The following is a 19,214-nucleotide window of genomic DNA, read 5'->3' on the forward strand; positions in this document are numbered from 1 at the left end:
CTGAATCTAAAAGGTATCCATTCCACAAGGCCTGATTTGGAAATAAAACCCATCCAAATCCTATTAAGGCTAAAGATGTACAGGACAATCAATTATATCGATACATACTGTACTTTATCTTCAGTCACTATACATGGCTGGCACTATTAAAGAGTAAGAAGAGCACAGAGATTGCAAAGTATCTTCATGACATCTAAAATCAACATGGCCCAGCTTGAGTTCTGCAGCATGATCAAGGAAGAGAGTTTAAAGGAACAGTAAGAAAGTAGATGCAGCCTAAGCCTGTCAGAATACAGGTCCTTCTCAAAATATTAGCATATTGTGATAAAGTTTATTATTTTCCATAATGTCATGATGAAAATTTAACATTCATATATTTTAGATTCATTGCACACTAACTGAAATATTTCAGGTCTTTTATTGTCTTAATACGGATGATTTTGGCATACAGCTCATGAAAACCCAAAATTCCTATCTCACAAAATTAGCATATCATTAAAAGGGTCTCTAAACGAGCTATGAACCTAATCATCTGAATCAACGAGTTAACTCTAAACACCTGCAAAAGATTCCTGAGCAAGAAGAAAATCACAGGATATTCATGAACACACACACACATACAGACACCATTGCAGGGACCTTCAGCCATAACCGGGGATTTTAAAACCTCTCAGTGCGTTTCAACACAATTTTACCTGAGTAATTTCACTTTCCTGGGTCTTTACAGGAGTTTTCGTGGCAGCATAGCCATGCTGACAGGCTGTGGTGGCTACAGGCTCAGTGGATGGTTGGAGTGGGTTTTCCTTCTAACCGCTGCGTTACCTCGGCCGGTCATTTTCCACTTCCTGTTATCTGTTTGTGGCAGCTGAAAGTGGATATAAAGTGTTTAGTATATGCGGAGAATAACTGCAAGTATGTAATGATGGTTCTTGGTATTGGACCCAAATGCAGACCGGCAGGCAGGAGCAGCACGGTGAGTTGAAAATTTAACAAAATAAACACAAAACCTGAGGGCATAAATAGGTGGGGAAACAGATGAGTGGAATGACACTTGATGAGCAGATACAGGTGGGCTGGATGAACTGATTGCATAATGGCTGTGGCAGAGAGTAGTAAAACTAATAAACATGAAAGGAGCTGCCTGGTTTATGACCTGATACTCTGCATCACCTGATAAAAGTAGTCACTTCGCCTCTCTGTTCCTCCTGCTGCAGCACTAATTCATGTCAGGGTTCAGGGCAGCTGGTTCTGTGTAGTCTGAGAGGAGGCCACTCTGTCATTCAAGTTCTGTCAACATGTCTGGGGAAGAATTACAACGGGTCTTACCTCTGTCCCTCCTAAAGAAGCCCTGTTTTCATTGGAATTACCTTGAAGCTGTTATAATAGAGTTTTGTTACTTTGTCTAGTCTGAACAGTTTGGCAGGGCTCCTAAACACATGTTCCTCAGACGATGCTGTAAAACTGTTCTCCCTTGTCAAGGTTAATTGGGTGACAATTATCGATCTCTTCCTTTGGTAAATACATTTTTTTCCATAACAGGGCTGAACAAGAAGGCCTTGGAAAATATTTAACAGAAAAAACAGGAATAACCTCTGAATCTACAAAGAACACCAGAAGGAAGCAAACACAACAGGACAAACAAATAAGGAGAAGTCCTAACATTAGATAAGCATGCGGACATAACAAAAGCAAGCAAGACCTAAAGAACATAATGATGCAAAAAAATGATTGCCCACAAAAAAAAAAAATCCCAAAACCCAAACACGTACAGATCGTCACAAAGTACCAGAATACAAAATATATAATTTATCTCCGGAAAATTTAAGTTAACATTTTAAGTTAATGTAAATATTTTATAAACTGTGTTGCCACAGTTTTTCTTTATAATATATATTAATTTATATTGTCTTCCCAATTATATCTGTTTAACTTCCACCCATTGGGGAAACCCAGCAGGATTTTGAAAACAATGTGCCGGGAGACAGCTGTTCTCTCGGGATTTAGGCACCTCAACCACCCAGTCAGCTGACAGCTGGCGAGGCGAGCAGCTGCTGGGGCAGCGGACGAACACATCGGCGCATTGGTGCAATTAAGCGATATTTTGATAAACTGATCACATATTTTAGGTTTACAGAACTACATTCTTGTCTAAAAACATTGTAAAAGTTCAGTTGTTTCACAGAATGCACAATGAACCCAATTTTATTCACAACTTTTCTTTCTCCTCCGGCCTTTGCTACTTCCGTTTGAACAATCTACTTCGACCCGCAATGAATCATGGGATTGGGTGGGACACGTAGGATACACAGGACCCATCCTTCAAATCTGGGGATAAGAGGGACGCATTTGTTGGAACCTTGGAGATTGGACAACATTTGTCGCCTCATCCAGGACGTTATCGGCCCGCAAATGCGTCTTTCAAAATGATGCAGTCCTGAATTTGGGCACAGCAATAGTGAATGACATCCGTGAATCAGTAAGTCAGTGTTTGATTAATCTCGGCCTCAAGAACCCGGATGTGTGACACCAAAGATTTTTGAACTGAAATTGAATTTCAGACCTGAAAGTGAAAGTAATCAAACTGAATTTTCAATACAAAGCAAAGCAATTTTCAAAGCAAACAAATTCAGTTTTAAACCATTATATTTAGTTTCAGTTTAATGAAATTCATTTTCAAACCAATGCATTTAATTACAAATTACACAAATACAGATGGCAGGATGGCAGGATCCCGCCATCTTTCATCACCCAGGCTGAAGTCACCGAGGTGGTTGAAAAGCTCCGCGGTGGCAAGGCTTCGGGGTTGGATGAGATCCGCCCTGACTACCTCAAGTCTTTGGATGTTGTGGGGCTGTCATGGTTGACACGCCTCTTCAACATTGCGTGGCGGACGGGGACAGTGCCTTTGGATTGGCAGACTGGGGTGGTGGTCCCCCTCCATAAGAACGGTGACCGGAGGGTGTGTTCCAACTACAGGGGGATCACACTCCTCAGCCTCCCTGGTAAGGCCTACGCCAGGGTATTGGAGAGGAGAGTCCGACCGATAGTCGAACCTCGGCTTCAGGAGGAGCAGTGTGGTTTTCGTTCCGGCCGTGAAACACTGGACCAGCTCTATACCCTCTACAGGGTGCTCGAGGGTTCATGGGAGTTTGCCCAACCGGTTCACATGTGTTTTGTGGACCTGGAGAAGGCATTCGACTGTGTCCCTCATGATGCCCTGTGGGGGGTGCTCCAGGAGTATGGAATCGGGGGCCCTTTATTAGGGGCCATCCGGTCCCTGTACGAGCGGAGCAGGAGTTTGGTCCGCATTGCCGGCACTAAGTCGGACCTGTTCCCGGTGCATGTTGGACTCCGGCAGGGCTGCCCTTTGTCACCGGTCCTGATCATAACTTTTATGGACAGGATTTCTAGACGCAGCCAAGGGCCGGAGGGGGTCTGGTTTGGGGACCAGTGGATTGTGTCTCTTCTTTTTGCAGATGACGTGATCCTGCTGGCCCCCTGTAGCCAAGACCTACAGCCTGCGTTGGGGCGGTTCGCAGCCGAGTGTGAAGCGGCTGGGATGAAAATCAGCTCCTCCAAGTCCGAGGCCATGGTACTCGACCGGAAAAGGGTGGCTTGTCCTCTTCAGGATGGAGGGGAGTTCCTGCCTCAAGTGGAGGAGTTTAAGTATCTCGGGGTCTTGTTCGCGAGTGAGGGAAGAATGGAGCGGGAGATCGACAGATGGATCGGTGCGGCTGCCACAGTAATGGGGGCGCTGTGCCGGTCCGTTGTGGTGAAGAGAGAGCTGAGCCAAAAAGCAAAGCTCTCAATTTACCGGTCGGTCTACGTTCCTACCCTCACCTATGGCCATGAACTTTGGGTCATGACCGAAAGAACGAGATCCCGGATACAAGCGGCTGAAATGAGCTTCCTCCATAGGGTGGCCGGGCACTCCCTTAGAGATAGGGTGAGGGGCTCGGAGCAGAGCCGCTGCTCCTCCACATCGAGAGGAGCCAGTTGAGGTGGCTCGGGCATCTATACCGGATGCCTCCTGGACGCCTTCCTCGGGAGGTGTTCCAGGCACGTCCCACCGGGAGGAGGCCCAGGGGACGGCCCAGGACACGCTGGAAGGACTATGTCTCTCGGCTGGCCTGGGAACGCCTTGGGCTCCACCCGGAGGAGCTGGAGGAGGTGTCTGGGGAGAGGGATGTCTGGGCGTCTCTGCTGAGTCTGCTGCCCCCGCGACCCGGTCCTGGATAAGCGGAAGACGACGAGTACGAGTACGAGTACAAATACAGATTCAGTCTGAGCAATTCAAATTCAGTTCCTGATGGCACAAGCTTCTTCGCCCTTCTCCGGTGATGTAATTTTCTTGCACATTACAGTCTGCTGGTTGCTGTCCGCCGGCTGCTAGCCTGCGCGCTACTCCGTTAGCTTGCAGTCCTTTATTCAGTCCACATTTGCTGCAGTTATAGTGAATATGTGGATGAATGCAACCTGTGGGTTCTCCTAGGAATTCCAAAGGCTTTCCATAGTGTTTTGCAATGTTAATTTAGAAAAAACTTTTGGCGAGGCTCAAAAACTTTCCTTTTTTCTTTGTTTAATCACAAATAAATCAGACATAGTAACAGTTACAATGGTGGTTCCACTAGAAAAATATTATTTTATGTCTTACCTTTACACAGGTAAGTTTGCAAGAAGGCATCATACCTATGAAGCCATACTTGATTTATTTAAAGTATGTAATTTCCCTCAGTATGAGGGATTGCTGCAAAGTCAACGCCAGTGACTGTCCACTGTCTCTACATGCTCATCCGGGAGGAGTGAATGCTGCAAGTCACTGACTGGATGCAATCTGCTGGGTTTCCTTAGATAGAAAAACTTTTTATCCAATTTGAATAAATAACTGAATCTGACTGCACTGTTCAATGATTAGGATTAATTGGAATGTATGTACCTGACTTTGTGAAGTGCCTTGAGACAACATGTGTTGTGAATTGGCGCTATATAAATAAACTGAATTGAAAATTGAATTAATTTCAGGTGGAAATTGCTCTAAAACCCCTTAGGGCTTAACAGGTTAATCCTTACAGAGTCCAGACAGAGTTGAGTTCTTAAGTTATTAGAACCCATATTAGCTTCAAACAAACTAAAGCTGTTTTTTATTTGAACATCAGATAAAACTTAAGCACCAGAAGTACCAGAAGCACCAGAAGTAAGCACCAGAAAAACCAAGCAAACCAAAAATAACAAACTTCATAATTTAATATTAAAACTTTGCAGTTTTTCCATTTTTCACTGAAAAAACGTAACCCTCAAGTTGGAGCCGCTCGCCTGAAGAACCTCCAGTTGAGACAAAACATCGGTGTCTGATGACAAAAAGATACTGCAGAGTACAGAACGTTTCTGGGGAAGGAGTTTAATCACTGGAGTGTTGTTTTACTGGAACACCTGGCAGATTCTAATGAAGTATCGGACCGGGTCTTTGTTTCTGCAGAGTCCAGCTTCTAGTTATGGTATGCCTAAAATGTGAGGACAGGAAACGTGAAAAAAGTTAAAGATTCATGTTTGAATTTATGATGAAACAGAAAATCTCTTTTCCTTCTTCAACTTCCATAGTGCACTTCATGAGGAGCTGCAGGGTGAAGGTTTTACCTCCACAGTCCCTGAACATGATTAAAATCTATGTTCTGACCTCAGCAGAGCTGAGCTGCATGATTAGCCACAGATCCAACAGAACCAGAACCGTACTGTAGGAAGAACAGTTTTGTCAGTCGTTTGAAGAGAAAGCAAGAATTTGAGAGACTTCAAGCTCAAATTGGGGCAGTGACAACTCGAAAAGGAATGGTGAAGTGGCGCAAGATGGCAGTTGAACTTCAATACTGGAGCCATTTGTGCTTCATAAGTACTTCTGAAAGAAGACCTAATGTCAGGATCTGAAAACCAGTGATTTACCAACCGAAACACTCTGAAGACTATTTCGGATAAATCTGAAACTTCTAATGACAAGGTACAGTCAATGAGAAACTAGCTAACTAATTAGCCTCTAACTACATTGCTAACAATGCCGTCTACAAACATAGGAGTGAAGTCTTCCCTAGCAAAAGGAAAAATGGAAATCAATAACGTCAAAGACAAAAGATCTATTGAAAAGTTTCATTCATATGCATGTCCCTTTAAAGAAGCAGATAAATGTACATCTTCCCCAAGCTCGCCGATGAAGCACCAAGCTACAAAGGCAAGAGGTGAAAAAAACAGGTAAACAAATGAAGACAAAGAACCAACTCTCAAAGAACTACAAGAGGCTATCATCTCGGCTGTTACCAATAAGATAAACGAGAGAGCTGATCGAACTGATGAAGCCGTACATTTCATTACAATTCAAAATGAAGGACTGAAGAAGTCTTTGGAGTTCTGCCATAAAGAAGTAGTGGACTTGAAGCACCAAAGCGCAGCTCTGAAGGATCAATGCTCAACCCTTAAAAATAAGTTGAGGATCTCGAAATGAAAATGAATGAAGCATACCTCTACAGCAGGAGGCTGAATCTTGGGCTTCACATGTCACCGAAAAAGTTGAGGACAACATTAAAACGCGCGTTGAAGAAATCTGCCGTTAGGCGCTGGATGAGATGGAGGCAGTCATGTCTGCAATAGATGTGATCCACCGAATTGGAAAGCCTCAGGATGGAAGCCCTAACACACACAGGCCAGTGATCATCAGATTTACATCCAGAAGCGCACAAGATGCCTTATGGAAGGGAACCAAAAAGTGTGACTACCTGAAGAACAACCGGCTCCGCTTCAAGTAAGATCTGACGGCAGCAAACAGAGAGGCACGCAGCAAACTGTGGCCAGCAATAGAAGAAGCTCGGAAAAGAGGAGAAAAGGCTTATTATGTTGGTAATAGAGCCTATGTTAACGGGAAAGAAATCAGAGTATAAACCCTTATAGTGTTAACACTACAGTTCTATTGATATAACGTTGTCAGTTACGTTATGCTTAAAATAACATTATGGTGTTGAATACTTGTTTGATTCAGCACTTTCATACATTACAGTTCGGTACAGCAACTTTTACTAAGTTTAAGCTGTTTTAGTTGGAGTTCTGCATGAACTAATGTCCATTTCTATTCTGTCTATTAATGCCAGAGGTATCAGAAATAATGTCAAGCAGAAAGCTTTGTTTCTTTTTGGTCTGAATAGGGGGGCGGATTTTAATTTGATCCAAGAAACACAAACCACAGAAACAGATGCAATATTCTGGAAAAATCAGTGGGGAAAACAAATGTGGTTTTCTTTTTGCAGCAACAGGTCAGCAGGGGTCGCTGTTCTACAAGGAAAATTCAAAGGGTGTGTTATACAGCAATTTACAGACACTTGTGGTAGATGGATTATTTTAGTGGGTGATATTGATCAAATGCAATTTATAATAATAAACATTTACGGCTTCAAAGACCAAAAACAAAATATTGAATCATTTTCAACTATAGAAAACAGGACCAGTCTTTATAATCCTTATTTTCTTCAGCTAAAATAATATGTGGAGGAGATTTTGATACAGTAATGGGCGCGAATGTGGATAGACGGCCACCGAGGAACCGAACAACATCCAATTTAGAACCCATAGAATGGGCCTACCTTACTCTGTAGAGTCCCTGGCCAGGAGGGTGCCACAGGATGCAAGAGGGTGATAAGAGGGTCCAGGCCAGCTGTAAAAGCCTCTAAGTAGCTGCCACTGTGGCTGCAGATGTTTTACTCCTGTCAAGCCACCCTCCTCTTCGGAACTGGTGCTCCATTTATATTCACTAAGCCTCCACACTTATAAAAACCAAATTGTTGCAGTGACCAGTCTCATCCCAGGAAGACAGTAGAACACCTTCAGATGTCACTCATCAAATGTCAGCAACATCTGATGTGGGATAAACAAATTAAAAGGCCTTAAAAATAAGACATTTTACATTTAATTTCCCCTATATTTCTGTGATTATTGCAACAAAACCAGTTGTTTCCAGTGATTACTTTCAATTCAGGATGACAAGAGAGTGTTGGGACCATACAGCCATGGATTTCAACACCAAAACTCCGGTACATACTTTTCTGGAACTTTTCAAAATAAAGTGCATTAACCTTCTTCCGGCACAGCCAGAAAAGGGGATAACTGCGGACTTCCTGTGGCGCCATTACCCAAATAAAAGCACAACTCCGAAGGGGGAAGGGGTGTAGCAGAGGACCTCCCACGATGACACTGCCCGCATATAAGCCCCCACCTTTCCACAAGTCGCCCTCTTCCACGCGGCCTTGCAGAGGGACCGGATAGGAGAGGAAATCGCGCTGATGTCTTTTGCTGGCAAAAAGACATAAATTCAACTGGATCCAAAGCCATACGATCATCGATCATATGCAAAGTTAAGTAGAATGAAATACTGTCTGTGTATCCGGTATTTTCATTCATGAACGGGGAAATGAAGGTGTAAGAATTGCTTACCTTTCTCTCCGAAGCCCCACAGAAGCAAAACTGTGTCGCAGAGAGAGATCCCCGGCAGAGAAGCTGTTTCTACAAGCCGAGTCTGAAGGAAGTTACTACGGCCTGCACAACCGTGTTACGGTAACGAACAGCTGGGCAGCGGACAGGCCGAGCCGCGAGCTCTCCGGAGCTAACTCTTTTGTTCACAGAGCGAACGCAGAGGTTAGCTACCGAGCCAACCGCTTGTTGACTGGATACCTTCTTCAAACTTCGCCCTTGGACAACATTCCCTCAACATGGTCAGAGGTTAGGTTTGGGCAGATTAACAGATAGGTTTAGGATGAAATGATCTAAACGTTTTGATGTTATGAAGTTTTGTTGTGTGGAACCTGGCTATCTTTAGTGCTAGTGGGCTAGCTACGGCACACGCTGGTTCTGTGTTCTTTGTATGTTTTAAAGCTAAGATAAACTTTATTTAAAGGGTGGTTTTAAACAGAACATTGCTCATAATGCGCCGTCCGCGCTTATGCATTTTAACCCTTTTATTAACCCTGGTATTTTAAAGGTATGTGTTGGTTCTGGTGCTAAGCTATCCGCTTCTTTGTTAGCCCAACGGCTAGCCGGTAAGGACACGTGCTTGCTACTAAAGACTATTAAACAGAAAGGTTGTTGGTTTTCAAGCTAGTGAATAATAGTCCCTGAACATCATTTACTAGATTTGATACCTAAGTAAACACCATTAAGCCCCATTTCTCCAGAAAGATTTGGCTCTTTTCCAAAATACTCAATAATATTTCTTCAAATATTATTTCAATAAATAAAGGCAGTTAATGAGACACCGTTGAGAATTAGTCATCCAGGAGGTTGGTTTTATTCAGCAGATCATTATTTAAAACATTATTTTATTAAAATAATATTTAATCTGATCTTGCATTGTGAAGGGTTGTCTAAACGTTTGCTGATTATTTTCTAAGTTGGTTCCAAGACTAACTTAACTTCACTTCCAGATTCTTCAAGATAATCCTTGGTTCTCAAACATAAACATTGCATGGTAATGTTGCATCACTCTTTTGGTCATAATTTTCAATCATCTTTGATCAACTTGTTTATATTGTACATAGTCCATTAGTCTTCGTTATTCTTTAATTCTGCTTGGTAGTTTAGTTGGATTGTTTTAGCAAAGTAAAGAGTTTGTCGATTGAAATATGTTTGACTTTGAGTTGACTTATTTTTGTTAATAAATTCTTGTATTTTAAGAAATTGTGTGAATTCATTCCATATATGTGCAGAGTTTATGCTGTTCAAAAATGTCAGAGCTCGTCTCACACCTTTCTATTCTGTCCTAATATCATCGCCTTAATGGGGCTGGTATTCACAAGACAATCCTTAACAGACCGAAATATTATTTGATAAAATATTAAAATATTAATATTAAAATATTAATATTAAATATTAAATAATATTCTCAGATTCATATTTATAACAAGAGCATTTCCAGATTCCACTCGTCAACTTTCATCAAGATCTGATGTGGAATTTCAACATTAAAGCCTGTCATTGTTATACATTTTCCATATATCGTTTACCAAATTTCAGAACATATTCATATCAAGTTTTATAGTACGAACATTTTTTATCTCTTAGCACTTAAAATATGTTTTCGAATGACAATCTGCAACAGCCACACCTATTGCAGTCCTGTATCTGAAAAACTGAAGAGGTATTTGCGATTTTATGGTTTGCTCTGGTACCCATCCTGATTGTGGTGAATGCAGAAGTTTATGACATATTAATGTACGGCCAGTGATTACTTTAAGGGAGTTGCATATAAATCTACCAAGTAGCTCTAGAGATATTGACATCAACCACCTCGAGCTTAACACTGACAGGCTTTAATTTTGAAATTCATCCATCTTGGGTCACCGTGAGCACTCTTGTTATCACATCCTGGTCAGCCTTGGAGTTTGTACATTCCCTTTCCAATTGATTTTCTCATTTGTAAATGTGTTTCGACTTATAAGTGTTTCACGTGTTGTTTAAGTTTTTTTTGGAAATGTTAATTTTTCTCAAGCTTTGTAAAAGTGTTTCAGATTTTGTAATGTTGGTTTGCATGTCTCGGCCACCATAAAAAAAATCTGCAAAACAATGAGGCAAACATGCAGCCTAAAAACGTCTGAATTTAGCTTTATTTCATGTTTCTTGGTTTCAGGCTTAAAAAATGAATCAGTGAGAAAAAAAATCAACTTTATAGTTTAATTAATTTCAGATCAAAACTACATGGAGCCACTAAATGCAGCTTCGTTTTCATTTCATCTTCATTGGTCCAGAGAGACAAACAATATCATACACTAAATGAGAAAATAAACAGGATAAAAATCTCTAAAGTCAGAGTTCATCATCATGATCCAGTCAGAGTGTTACGGTTTGTGAGATATAGGACCCCAGAATGCAGATCAGAAGGCAGCATGACGGTAAGTGCAAAAGATTTAATAACAAAAAACTCACTCACTACAGGAGGCAGGAACAAAACAAACGGGCAGGCAAGACAGGCATGAAAACAAGACATGAGCATAAGAAATGTTTCCGTGATGAACAACTTAACAGGAGTGTATATATGGAGTGAAAACCAGGTGGAGCAAAAAGACAGATTAACTTGGACAGGTGAACCGAATAAACTTAATTGACAGAACATGGACAAGACGACAAACCTAAAGCATGGCCAGGAAAATAACAGAAGCATGATTCAAAATCTAAGAAGAATAATAACAAAAGAACGAGTCAAAACCTTAACTGTGAAAAACATAAGAAAAACCAGAAACCAAAAACCATCAACCCCAAATCATAACACAGAGTCTCTTTAAACTCAAACTGCTGCAGCTTCAACCTCTGTGGATCATCAGGACACAGCTCAGCTTCTCTCCTTTACAAAGATCATCAATCTGCCCTCCACCTGCAGAGAGAAGAAGGAGCAACAGAGGAGATCAATGAGTGTTTCCAGCCTCTCTCCATCAGCTGTCAGTCAGTGATGCAGCACATCCAGTATAAAGAGCAGCAGGGACTTCAGTCCTGTTCAGAGCAGCTGTGGAGCAGCTGTGGAGCGTAGCAAGCTTCCTTTCAGCTCTCATGTTAACGTGTTGGAGTGAACACACTGAGCTCCAAGCTCAAACACCTGCACACACTTTCAGCATCAAGTCTGTTTCTTCTGCAGGTTTCACTCCAGTCCACAGTGGAAACCAACTGCTGAGAGTCATGAAGGCTTCATTTCTGCACCAACACTGTAGTGATGATTTACTGCTGCTACATGTCAACTGCTGCTCCATTTAAACACACAAACTCTGGCTGTTGATGAACATCTCATCTGTTTCTGAAACATCAGCTGACAAACAAACATGGAGGCTGTCCCTGAACACATCTGGATGAAGCTAATGACATGTCCAGATGTGATGAGTGGACTTCAGCAGAGCTTCTACTCTGTATAAAGACCACATGGTCACTAAATGTAATGATGGTTCGTGAAATAAGAGCCAGTGGTTTCCAGGCTGCAGTCAGACTGATCTCAGAGCTGTGACAAAGATGAACCTGATCAGTTGTTTTCTGTTGAAATGAGAGAACAAACAGTCTGAGATCAGATCTGATGTTACCACAGTCTGATGAATGAGGACCACTGTCTCTATACATGTTGGAAGCTGTCAGCTGGAATCCAGCTTTATTTCCTGTAGACATGAACACAACAGCAACAGTCATCTTCACATCAACACAAACACAGGACCACAACAAGCTTCTGGCTCATCTGATTGGCTGATTGTTGTCTCTGTGTCCAATCAGGAAGCCTGCCACCATTCTCCTCCCACTGAGAAGCTGCAGCTTTACTGGAAACACTGCATCTGTGCTTTGATGCTAACTGGGTTCAGAACAGTACTGCTGACAGCAGCTGGACTCACTCCAAACATCTACTTACACATCATTCAGTTTGTAGTCTGAACTCTTTACAAAATCCTCCAGCTGCTGAACATCTGACTCATTCAGGTTGTTGAAGCCCAGGTCCAGTTCTGTCAGATGGGACGGGTTGGACTTCAGAGCTGAGACCAGAGAAGCACAGCTGATCTTTGACAAATGGCAGCGCTCCAATCTGGATAAAGAATAAAACATGTGAGCCGAAGCCAACAGGATGCAGGTTAAAACAGTCCAACAGAACCAGTTAAAGAGCTCTCATTAATATTAATGACAACATGCTGCTGCTTCAATAAAGACCTGCTGACTTCAGCTCTTAAACTCTGTCAGCTCCACCAGCAGCTCCATCAATACAAACTCAGGTTCTGCAGCCAAATTATTCAAGTTTCACAGAAAACAAACAAGTCAGGAGGAATTTTGGAGGAAATATGAACAAATGTAGATTAATGCAGATCAATTCAACTATTTGAATTATTCCACAGCCATACAAACATGATGTCATGGAGAATATTTCATGGAAAACTGACTTGAAGAGCTGAAACACACAGAACCAGAACCTGGTAATGAGACATGTTGTGTTTGAGTATTTTAGTCAGTAAAATCATTCCAGAGCTTCATGTTTTCTGTTTATTATTTAATAAATCACAGAAGGAAGTTTGAAGAAGATAGAAACTTTAACTAGACCAAACTTTTTGAGAAGAAACCAGACTTTACCATGAAGATCCTCAGTGTGGATCAGTATAATATCAGCCATATGTCTGCAGTTTAGTGTCAACACAACTTTCACATCAGAAATATCAGAACTAAACTAATACATGGTTTCTTACTTCAATCTCTGTAGTTTGCAGAGAGGAGTCTGTAGAAAATCACAGAGCTCCTTCACTCCAGAATCTTTCAGGTTGTTGTAGCTCAGGTCCAGTTCTGTCAGTTGGGACGGGTTGGACTTCAGAGCTGACACCAGAGAAGTACAGCTGATCTCTGACAATCTGCAGCTCCTCCATCTGAATAAACAATAAAACATTTGAGCTGGAGCCAACAGGATGCAGGTTAAAACCGTCCAACAGAACCGGTTAGGAGCTCTCATTAATTCAATTTAGTTCAATTCAGTTTTATTTACAACACATGTCATCTCAAGGCACTTCACAAAGGGTTTGGAATGGTTACGAGATTTTGGGGGAGGTTAGAATAAACTACTGAGTGTTAGAGTTTGGACATTTAAGAATGGTCTATGTGTAGGGGTACTAAGTAAAATAATAAACTGATAAAGTTTGTCCATTTAGAGCCTACTGGTGGCCATTGTTATACTAAGAACCACAAGGATTGGGGGTAGGTATTTCCATCAGACTGATTATAATCATTGGAAAAGAGAAGGTGTTGCACAGGTAGCAGAAATGGAGGGTGTGTTTGCACCTCAACCATAACTGATCCGGTTTAGGCTAAACCTAACTCCCCATTACTCCATCCAACAGGGAGGGAGGAAGGCAGAGGTAAAAATAATTGGAGAGTTGTTTTCTGTTGCACTGTGTGAAAGGTGGGTAACTTCAAAATGGGCTAAGTCAGTTCAGTGAAATCATGTAAATTTCAAGTCAGGTACAAACATTCCAATTAATCCTAACCATTGAACAGTGCAGTCAGATTCAGTTATTTATTCAAGTTGGTTACAAGATTTTTGTATCTAAGGAAACCCAGTCAGTGACTGAGATCTAACAGAACCAGTACAGACACAAGTCCATTTTTTGAGGCTAGGAGAATATCATTAGTGACTTTCAGCAGAGCTGTTTCAGTGCTATGATGAGCTTTGGTCACTCATGCCAATCCCAAACGTCGGTTTCAATGGTGCAAGGAGCGCAAATCTTGGGCTGTGGACAATGTGAAACATGTATTGTTCTCTGATGAGTCCACGTTTACTGTTTTCCCCACATCCGGGATAGTTACGGTGTGGAGAAGCCCCAAAGAAGCGTACCACCCAGACTGTTGCATGCCCAGAGTGAAGCATGGGGGTGGATCAGTGATGGTTTGGGCTGTCATATCATGGCATTCCTTGGCCCAATACTTGTGCTAGATGGGCGCGTACTGCCAAGGACTACCGAACCATTCTTGAGGACCATGTGCATCCAATGGTTCAAACATTGTATCCTGAAGGTGGTGCCGTGTATCAGGATGACAATGCACCAATACACACAGCAAGACTGGTGAAAGATTGGTTTGATGAACATGAAAGTGAAGTTGAACATCTCCCATGGCCTGCACAGTCACCAGATCTAAATATTATTGAGCCACTTAGGGGTGTTTTGGAGGAGCGAGTCAGGAAACGTTTTCCTCCACCAGTATCATGTAGTGACCTGGCCACTATCCTGCAAGAAGAATGGCTTAAAATCCCTTTGACCACTGTGCAGGACTTGTATATGTCATTCCCAAGACGAATTGACGCTGTATTGGCCGCAAAAGGAGGCCCTACACCATACTAATAAATTATTGTGGTCTAAAACCAGGTGTTTCAGTTTCATTGTCCAATCCCTGTATATCCAATCTTCCGTTCTTATCTACAATTCTTGAGAAAATAGTTGCTAATCAAATGTGTGAGCATTTACACAGCAATGGCCTGTTCAAAGAGTATCAGTCAGGCTTCAGAGCTCATCATTGCACTGAAACAGCTCTGCTGAAAGTCACTAATGATATTCTTATGGCCTCAGATAATGGACTTGTGTCTGTACTTGTCCTGTTAGATCTCAGTGTTGCATTTGATCCAGTCGATCACAATATTCTCTTAGAAAGGCTGGAATATGATGTAGGGATCAGGGGAAAAGCGTTAGGCTGGTTTAAATCTTATTTGTCTGACAGATTCCAGTTTGTTCATATAAATGATAAATCATCTTTAAAATCCAGGGTTAATTGTGGAGTACCACAAGGTTCAGTACTTGGGCCAATTCTCTTTACTATATATATGTGTCCAATAGGTCAAATTATCAGGCAGCAAAGGATAAATTTTCACTGTCAAGCTGATGATACTCAGCTTTACTTATCCATGAATCCTGATGAGCTCAACCAGTTAGATAGACTACAAGCATGTCTTGAAGACATAAAAACTTGGATGACTTAAAATTTTCAGCTTCTAAATTCAGACAAGACAGAAGTTGTTGTCTTTGGACTGGAGTCTTTAAAAAAGAAACTGCTTAGTCAATCACTTAACCTGGATGGCATTAAATTGACCTCCGATAATAAAGTAAAAAACCTTGGTGTTATTTTTGACCAGGAAATGTCATTTAAATCCCGTATTAAACAGGTTTCTAGGATTTCCTTCTTTAACCTCCAGAACATTGCCAAAATTAGAAATATCCTATCCAGGAGTGACGCTGAAAAACTAGTCCATGCATTTGTTACTTCAAGGCTGGATTATTGTAATTCTTTACTATCAGGATGTCCACAAAATGCAGTTAAAAGCCTTCAGCTGATCCAAAATCCTTCCGCAAGAGTTCTGAGGAAAATTTAAAAAAGAGATCATATTTCTTCTATTTTATCTTCCCTTCTTTGGTTCCCTGTTAAATCCAGAATAGAATTTAAAATTCTCCTCCTCACATATAAAGCCCTTAATGATCTAGCTCCATCAGAGATCTGATTGTTCCATACGTTCCTGACAGAGCACTTTGTTCTCAGACTGCAGGTTTACTGGTAGTTCCTAGAGTCTCTAGAAGTAGAATGGGAGGCAGATCCTTTAGTTATCAGGCTCCTCTCCTTTGGAACCAGCTCCCAGTTTTAGTCCGTGAGGCAGATACCCTGTCTACTTTTAAGGCTAGGCTTAAAACTTTCCTTTTTCATAAAGCTTATAGTTAGAGTGGCTTAGGTTATCCTGAGCTATCTCTGTAGTTATGCTGCTATAGGGTTAGGCTGCTGGAGGACATGATGACCACTTTCACCATCTTTGCTACATTCTCACATTACTCTCCAATTTTGCATTATTTGCTGTTATTTCAGGTTTTAACTTTGTTCTCTCTTTATTCCCACCATCATGACATCATGAGCGGCTGGTGTTGAAGCCCCTGAAAGACATCACAGGCCCCCTGCTGGACCCACTGCAATTTGCTTACTGAGCAAACAGGTTGGCAGATGATGCTGTTAACTTAGGTCTACACTTCATCCTGCAACACCTCGACCACCCAGGGACGTACGCTGTTTGTAGACTTCAGCTCAGCCTTCAACACCATCATACCAGACATCCTCCACCAGAAGCTCACCCAGCTCAACGTCCCAGCCTCCACCTGTCAGTGGATCAACAGCTTCCTGACAGACCGACAGCAGCAGGTGAGACTGGGGAGCATCTTCTCCCGATCCAGATCAATAAGTACTGGTGCCCCCCAGGGTGTGTTCTATACCCACTCCTCTTCTCTCTGTACACAAATGACTGCACCTCATCGGACTCGTCCGTGAAACTCCTTAAGTTTGCAGATGACACCACTGTCATTGGACTGATCCAGGACGGTGATGAGTCTGCATACAGACACCAGGTGAATCGGCTGGTAAACTGGTGCAGTCAGAACTACCTTGAACTGAACCCACTCAAGACTGTGGAAATGGTGGTGGACTTTCGGAGAACACCACCCCCATATACCCCCCTCACCATCCTCAACAACACTGTATCGGCCGTGGATCACTTCAGGTTCTTAGGAACCACCATCTCTGAGGACCTGAGCTGGTCTTCACACATAGACACTGTTCGAAAGAAGGCCCAGCAGAGACTGTACTTCCTGAGGCAACTCAAGAAGTTCAACCTTCCACAGGAGCTGTTGGTCATCTTCTACACTGCCATCATTCAGTCTGTCCTGTCTTCATCCATCTCAGTATGGTTTGGCTCATCCACAAAACAGGACAGGTCCAGAATGCAACGAATAATCAGGACTGCAGAGAGAATAATCAGAGCTGACCTTCCCTCCATCCAGGACTTATACAGGTGTAGGGTCAAGAAAAGAGCTGCCAAAATCTCTGCCGACCCCACACACCCTGCACATAAACTGTTCAGAGTTTTACCTTCAGGTGGCGCTACAGAGCACTGTTTACTAAAACCAGCCGCCACAGAGACAGTTTCCTCCCCCAGGCTGTTTCTCTGATGAACATTCAATAGAGTACAGAACAACAGCATACAGATGTTGCAAATGCACCTTTTTTATTAGATATGTGTATATTGTACATTGTAAATTGTAAATTGTAAATTTGTATATTCTGTAATGCAAAAACAGAACAAAAGAGCAAAGTGTACCGGAGGCAAATTCCTTGTTTGTATGTACGAACTTGGAAATAAAGCTGATTCTGATTCTGATTCTATTCTCTTCCTAGAAGCTACACCTGGCCTGACTCTGTGTCTACCTGTGACACCTTTCTGGAGAGGGGCATCGTCCAAGCTTCTGCTGGCAACAACTTAATGCTCACCCTCTACCGATGATCCACATGGCCCTGTCTTTTAGTGTTTAACCCTTTCTCTCTCATAGACATGGCAATTGCCTGAGCTTTTACTGTAACTAATTATATGTGCACTCTTTCAGACTGTAACCTTGAAAACTGGCTCAGAGTTTATCTGTTCTTTCTTTCTAGGTGAAACGACTAAAGGAGCTATATCTATTAACATTTACTTTTCCTTCCCATAGAAAGTACTCCTAGATCAGTGCTTCTTTGTTTTCTTTGTGTCTTTGCTCTGTTCTCTCAAACCCCCAGTTGGTCGTGGCAGATGGCCGCTCACACTGAGCCTGGTTCTGCTGGAGGTTTCTTCCTGTTAAAAGGGAGTTTTTCCTCTCCACTGTTGCTACATGCATGCTCAGTATGCCAGTGACTGTCCACTGTTGCTACATGCTCATCCAGAGGGAGTGAATGCTGCAAATCTCTGACTCGATGCAATCTGCTGGGTTTCCTTAGATAAAAAAAACTTTTTATCCAATTTGAATAAATAACTGAATCTGACTGCACTGTTCAATGATTAGGATTAATTGGAATGTATGTACCTGACTTTTGTGAAGTGCCTTGAGACGACACGTGTTGTGAATTGGCGCTACATAAATAAACTGAATTGGATTAAATCATTTTGATCAAGCGAAGGTTTCTTAAGTAAAAGTAAAAGTAAAGATTTAATTACAGCTATCTTAATAGCCTGTGGTCCATTTATTAAGGATAGATTAATCATATATAAAACAGGGCTGGTAATCAGAGGAAACACTTCCTTAAATAATTTGGTTGGGATTGGGTCTAACATACAAGTTGAAGCTTAGATGAAGCTAATATTTTTGATAACCCGGGAAGCTCCACAGGATCAAAACTGTCGAAAAATAATCAATATTAATCACAACAATGCTGCTTCAATAAAGACCTGCTGACTTCAGCTGACTTCAGCTCTGTCAGGTCCACCTGCAGCTCCATCAATACAAACTCAAGTTCTACAGCCAAATTATTCAAATGTCACAGATAACAAACAAGTCAGGAGGATTATAGAAGGAAATATGAACAAATGTAGGTTAATGCAGATAAATTCAACTATATGAATTATTCCACAGCCATAAAAACATGAAGTCATGGAGAATATTTCATGTAAAACTGACTTAAAGAGCTGAAACACACAGAACCAGAACCTGGTACCGAGACATATTGTGTTTGTGTTTCTGGGATTATTCCTGCGCTCCACCCCGCTGCCTAGGTTGGCAGTTTATTAAATAATGTTTCTGGGAGTGGGAATTTCTTGCATTATCAGTACTTAATTGGATTCTAGGAAGTTTTGGACAATAGCTGCAACCACACATTGAAATTCAACTCATTGTTTCATGTTTCGTGTTTATTATTTAATA

At 41.8% G+C, this 19,214-nt stretch overlaps 2 protein-coding genes across 6 annotated transcripts in view; both read right to left on the reverse strand.

The window, feature by feature from the left end:
- The window catches only part of LOC124857900 (NLR family CARD domain-containing protein 3-like), a 213,069-nt gene that overhangs the window by 8,172 nt on the left and 185,683 nt on the right, over positions 1–19,214 (reverse strand). The window lies entirely within an intron of this gene.
- The window catches only part of LOC124858135 (NACHT, LRR and PYD domains-containing protein 12-like), a 106,589-nt gene continuing 97,985 nt past the window's right edge, over positions 10,611–19,214 (reverse strand). For all 5 annotated transcript variants that reach the window (XM_047349977.1, XM_047349980.1, XM_047349978.1 and 2 more), the window contains 3 exons: positions 13,221–13,394; positions 12,401–12,571; positions 10,611–11,392 (listed from right to left, as the gene is read on the reverse strand). In XM_047349977.1, the coding sequence (XP_047205933.1) occupies positions 11,377–11,392; positions 12,401–12,571; positions 13,221–13,394 (361 nt within the window). In that variant the 3' untranslated portion in view covers positions 10,611–11,376. The remainder of the gene's footprint in view (positions 11,393–12,400; positions 12,572–13,220; positions 13,395–19,214) is intronic.

Source organism: Girardinichthys multiradiatus, chromosome 21, assembly GCF_021462225.1.
Source record: "Girardinichthys multiradiatus isolate DD_20200921_A chromosome 21, DD_fGirMul_XY1, whole genome shotgun sequence".
NCBI lineage: Eukaryota > Metazoa > Chordata > Actinopteri > Cyprinodontiformes > Goodeidae > Girardinichthys > Girardinichthys multiradiatus.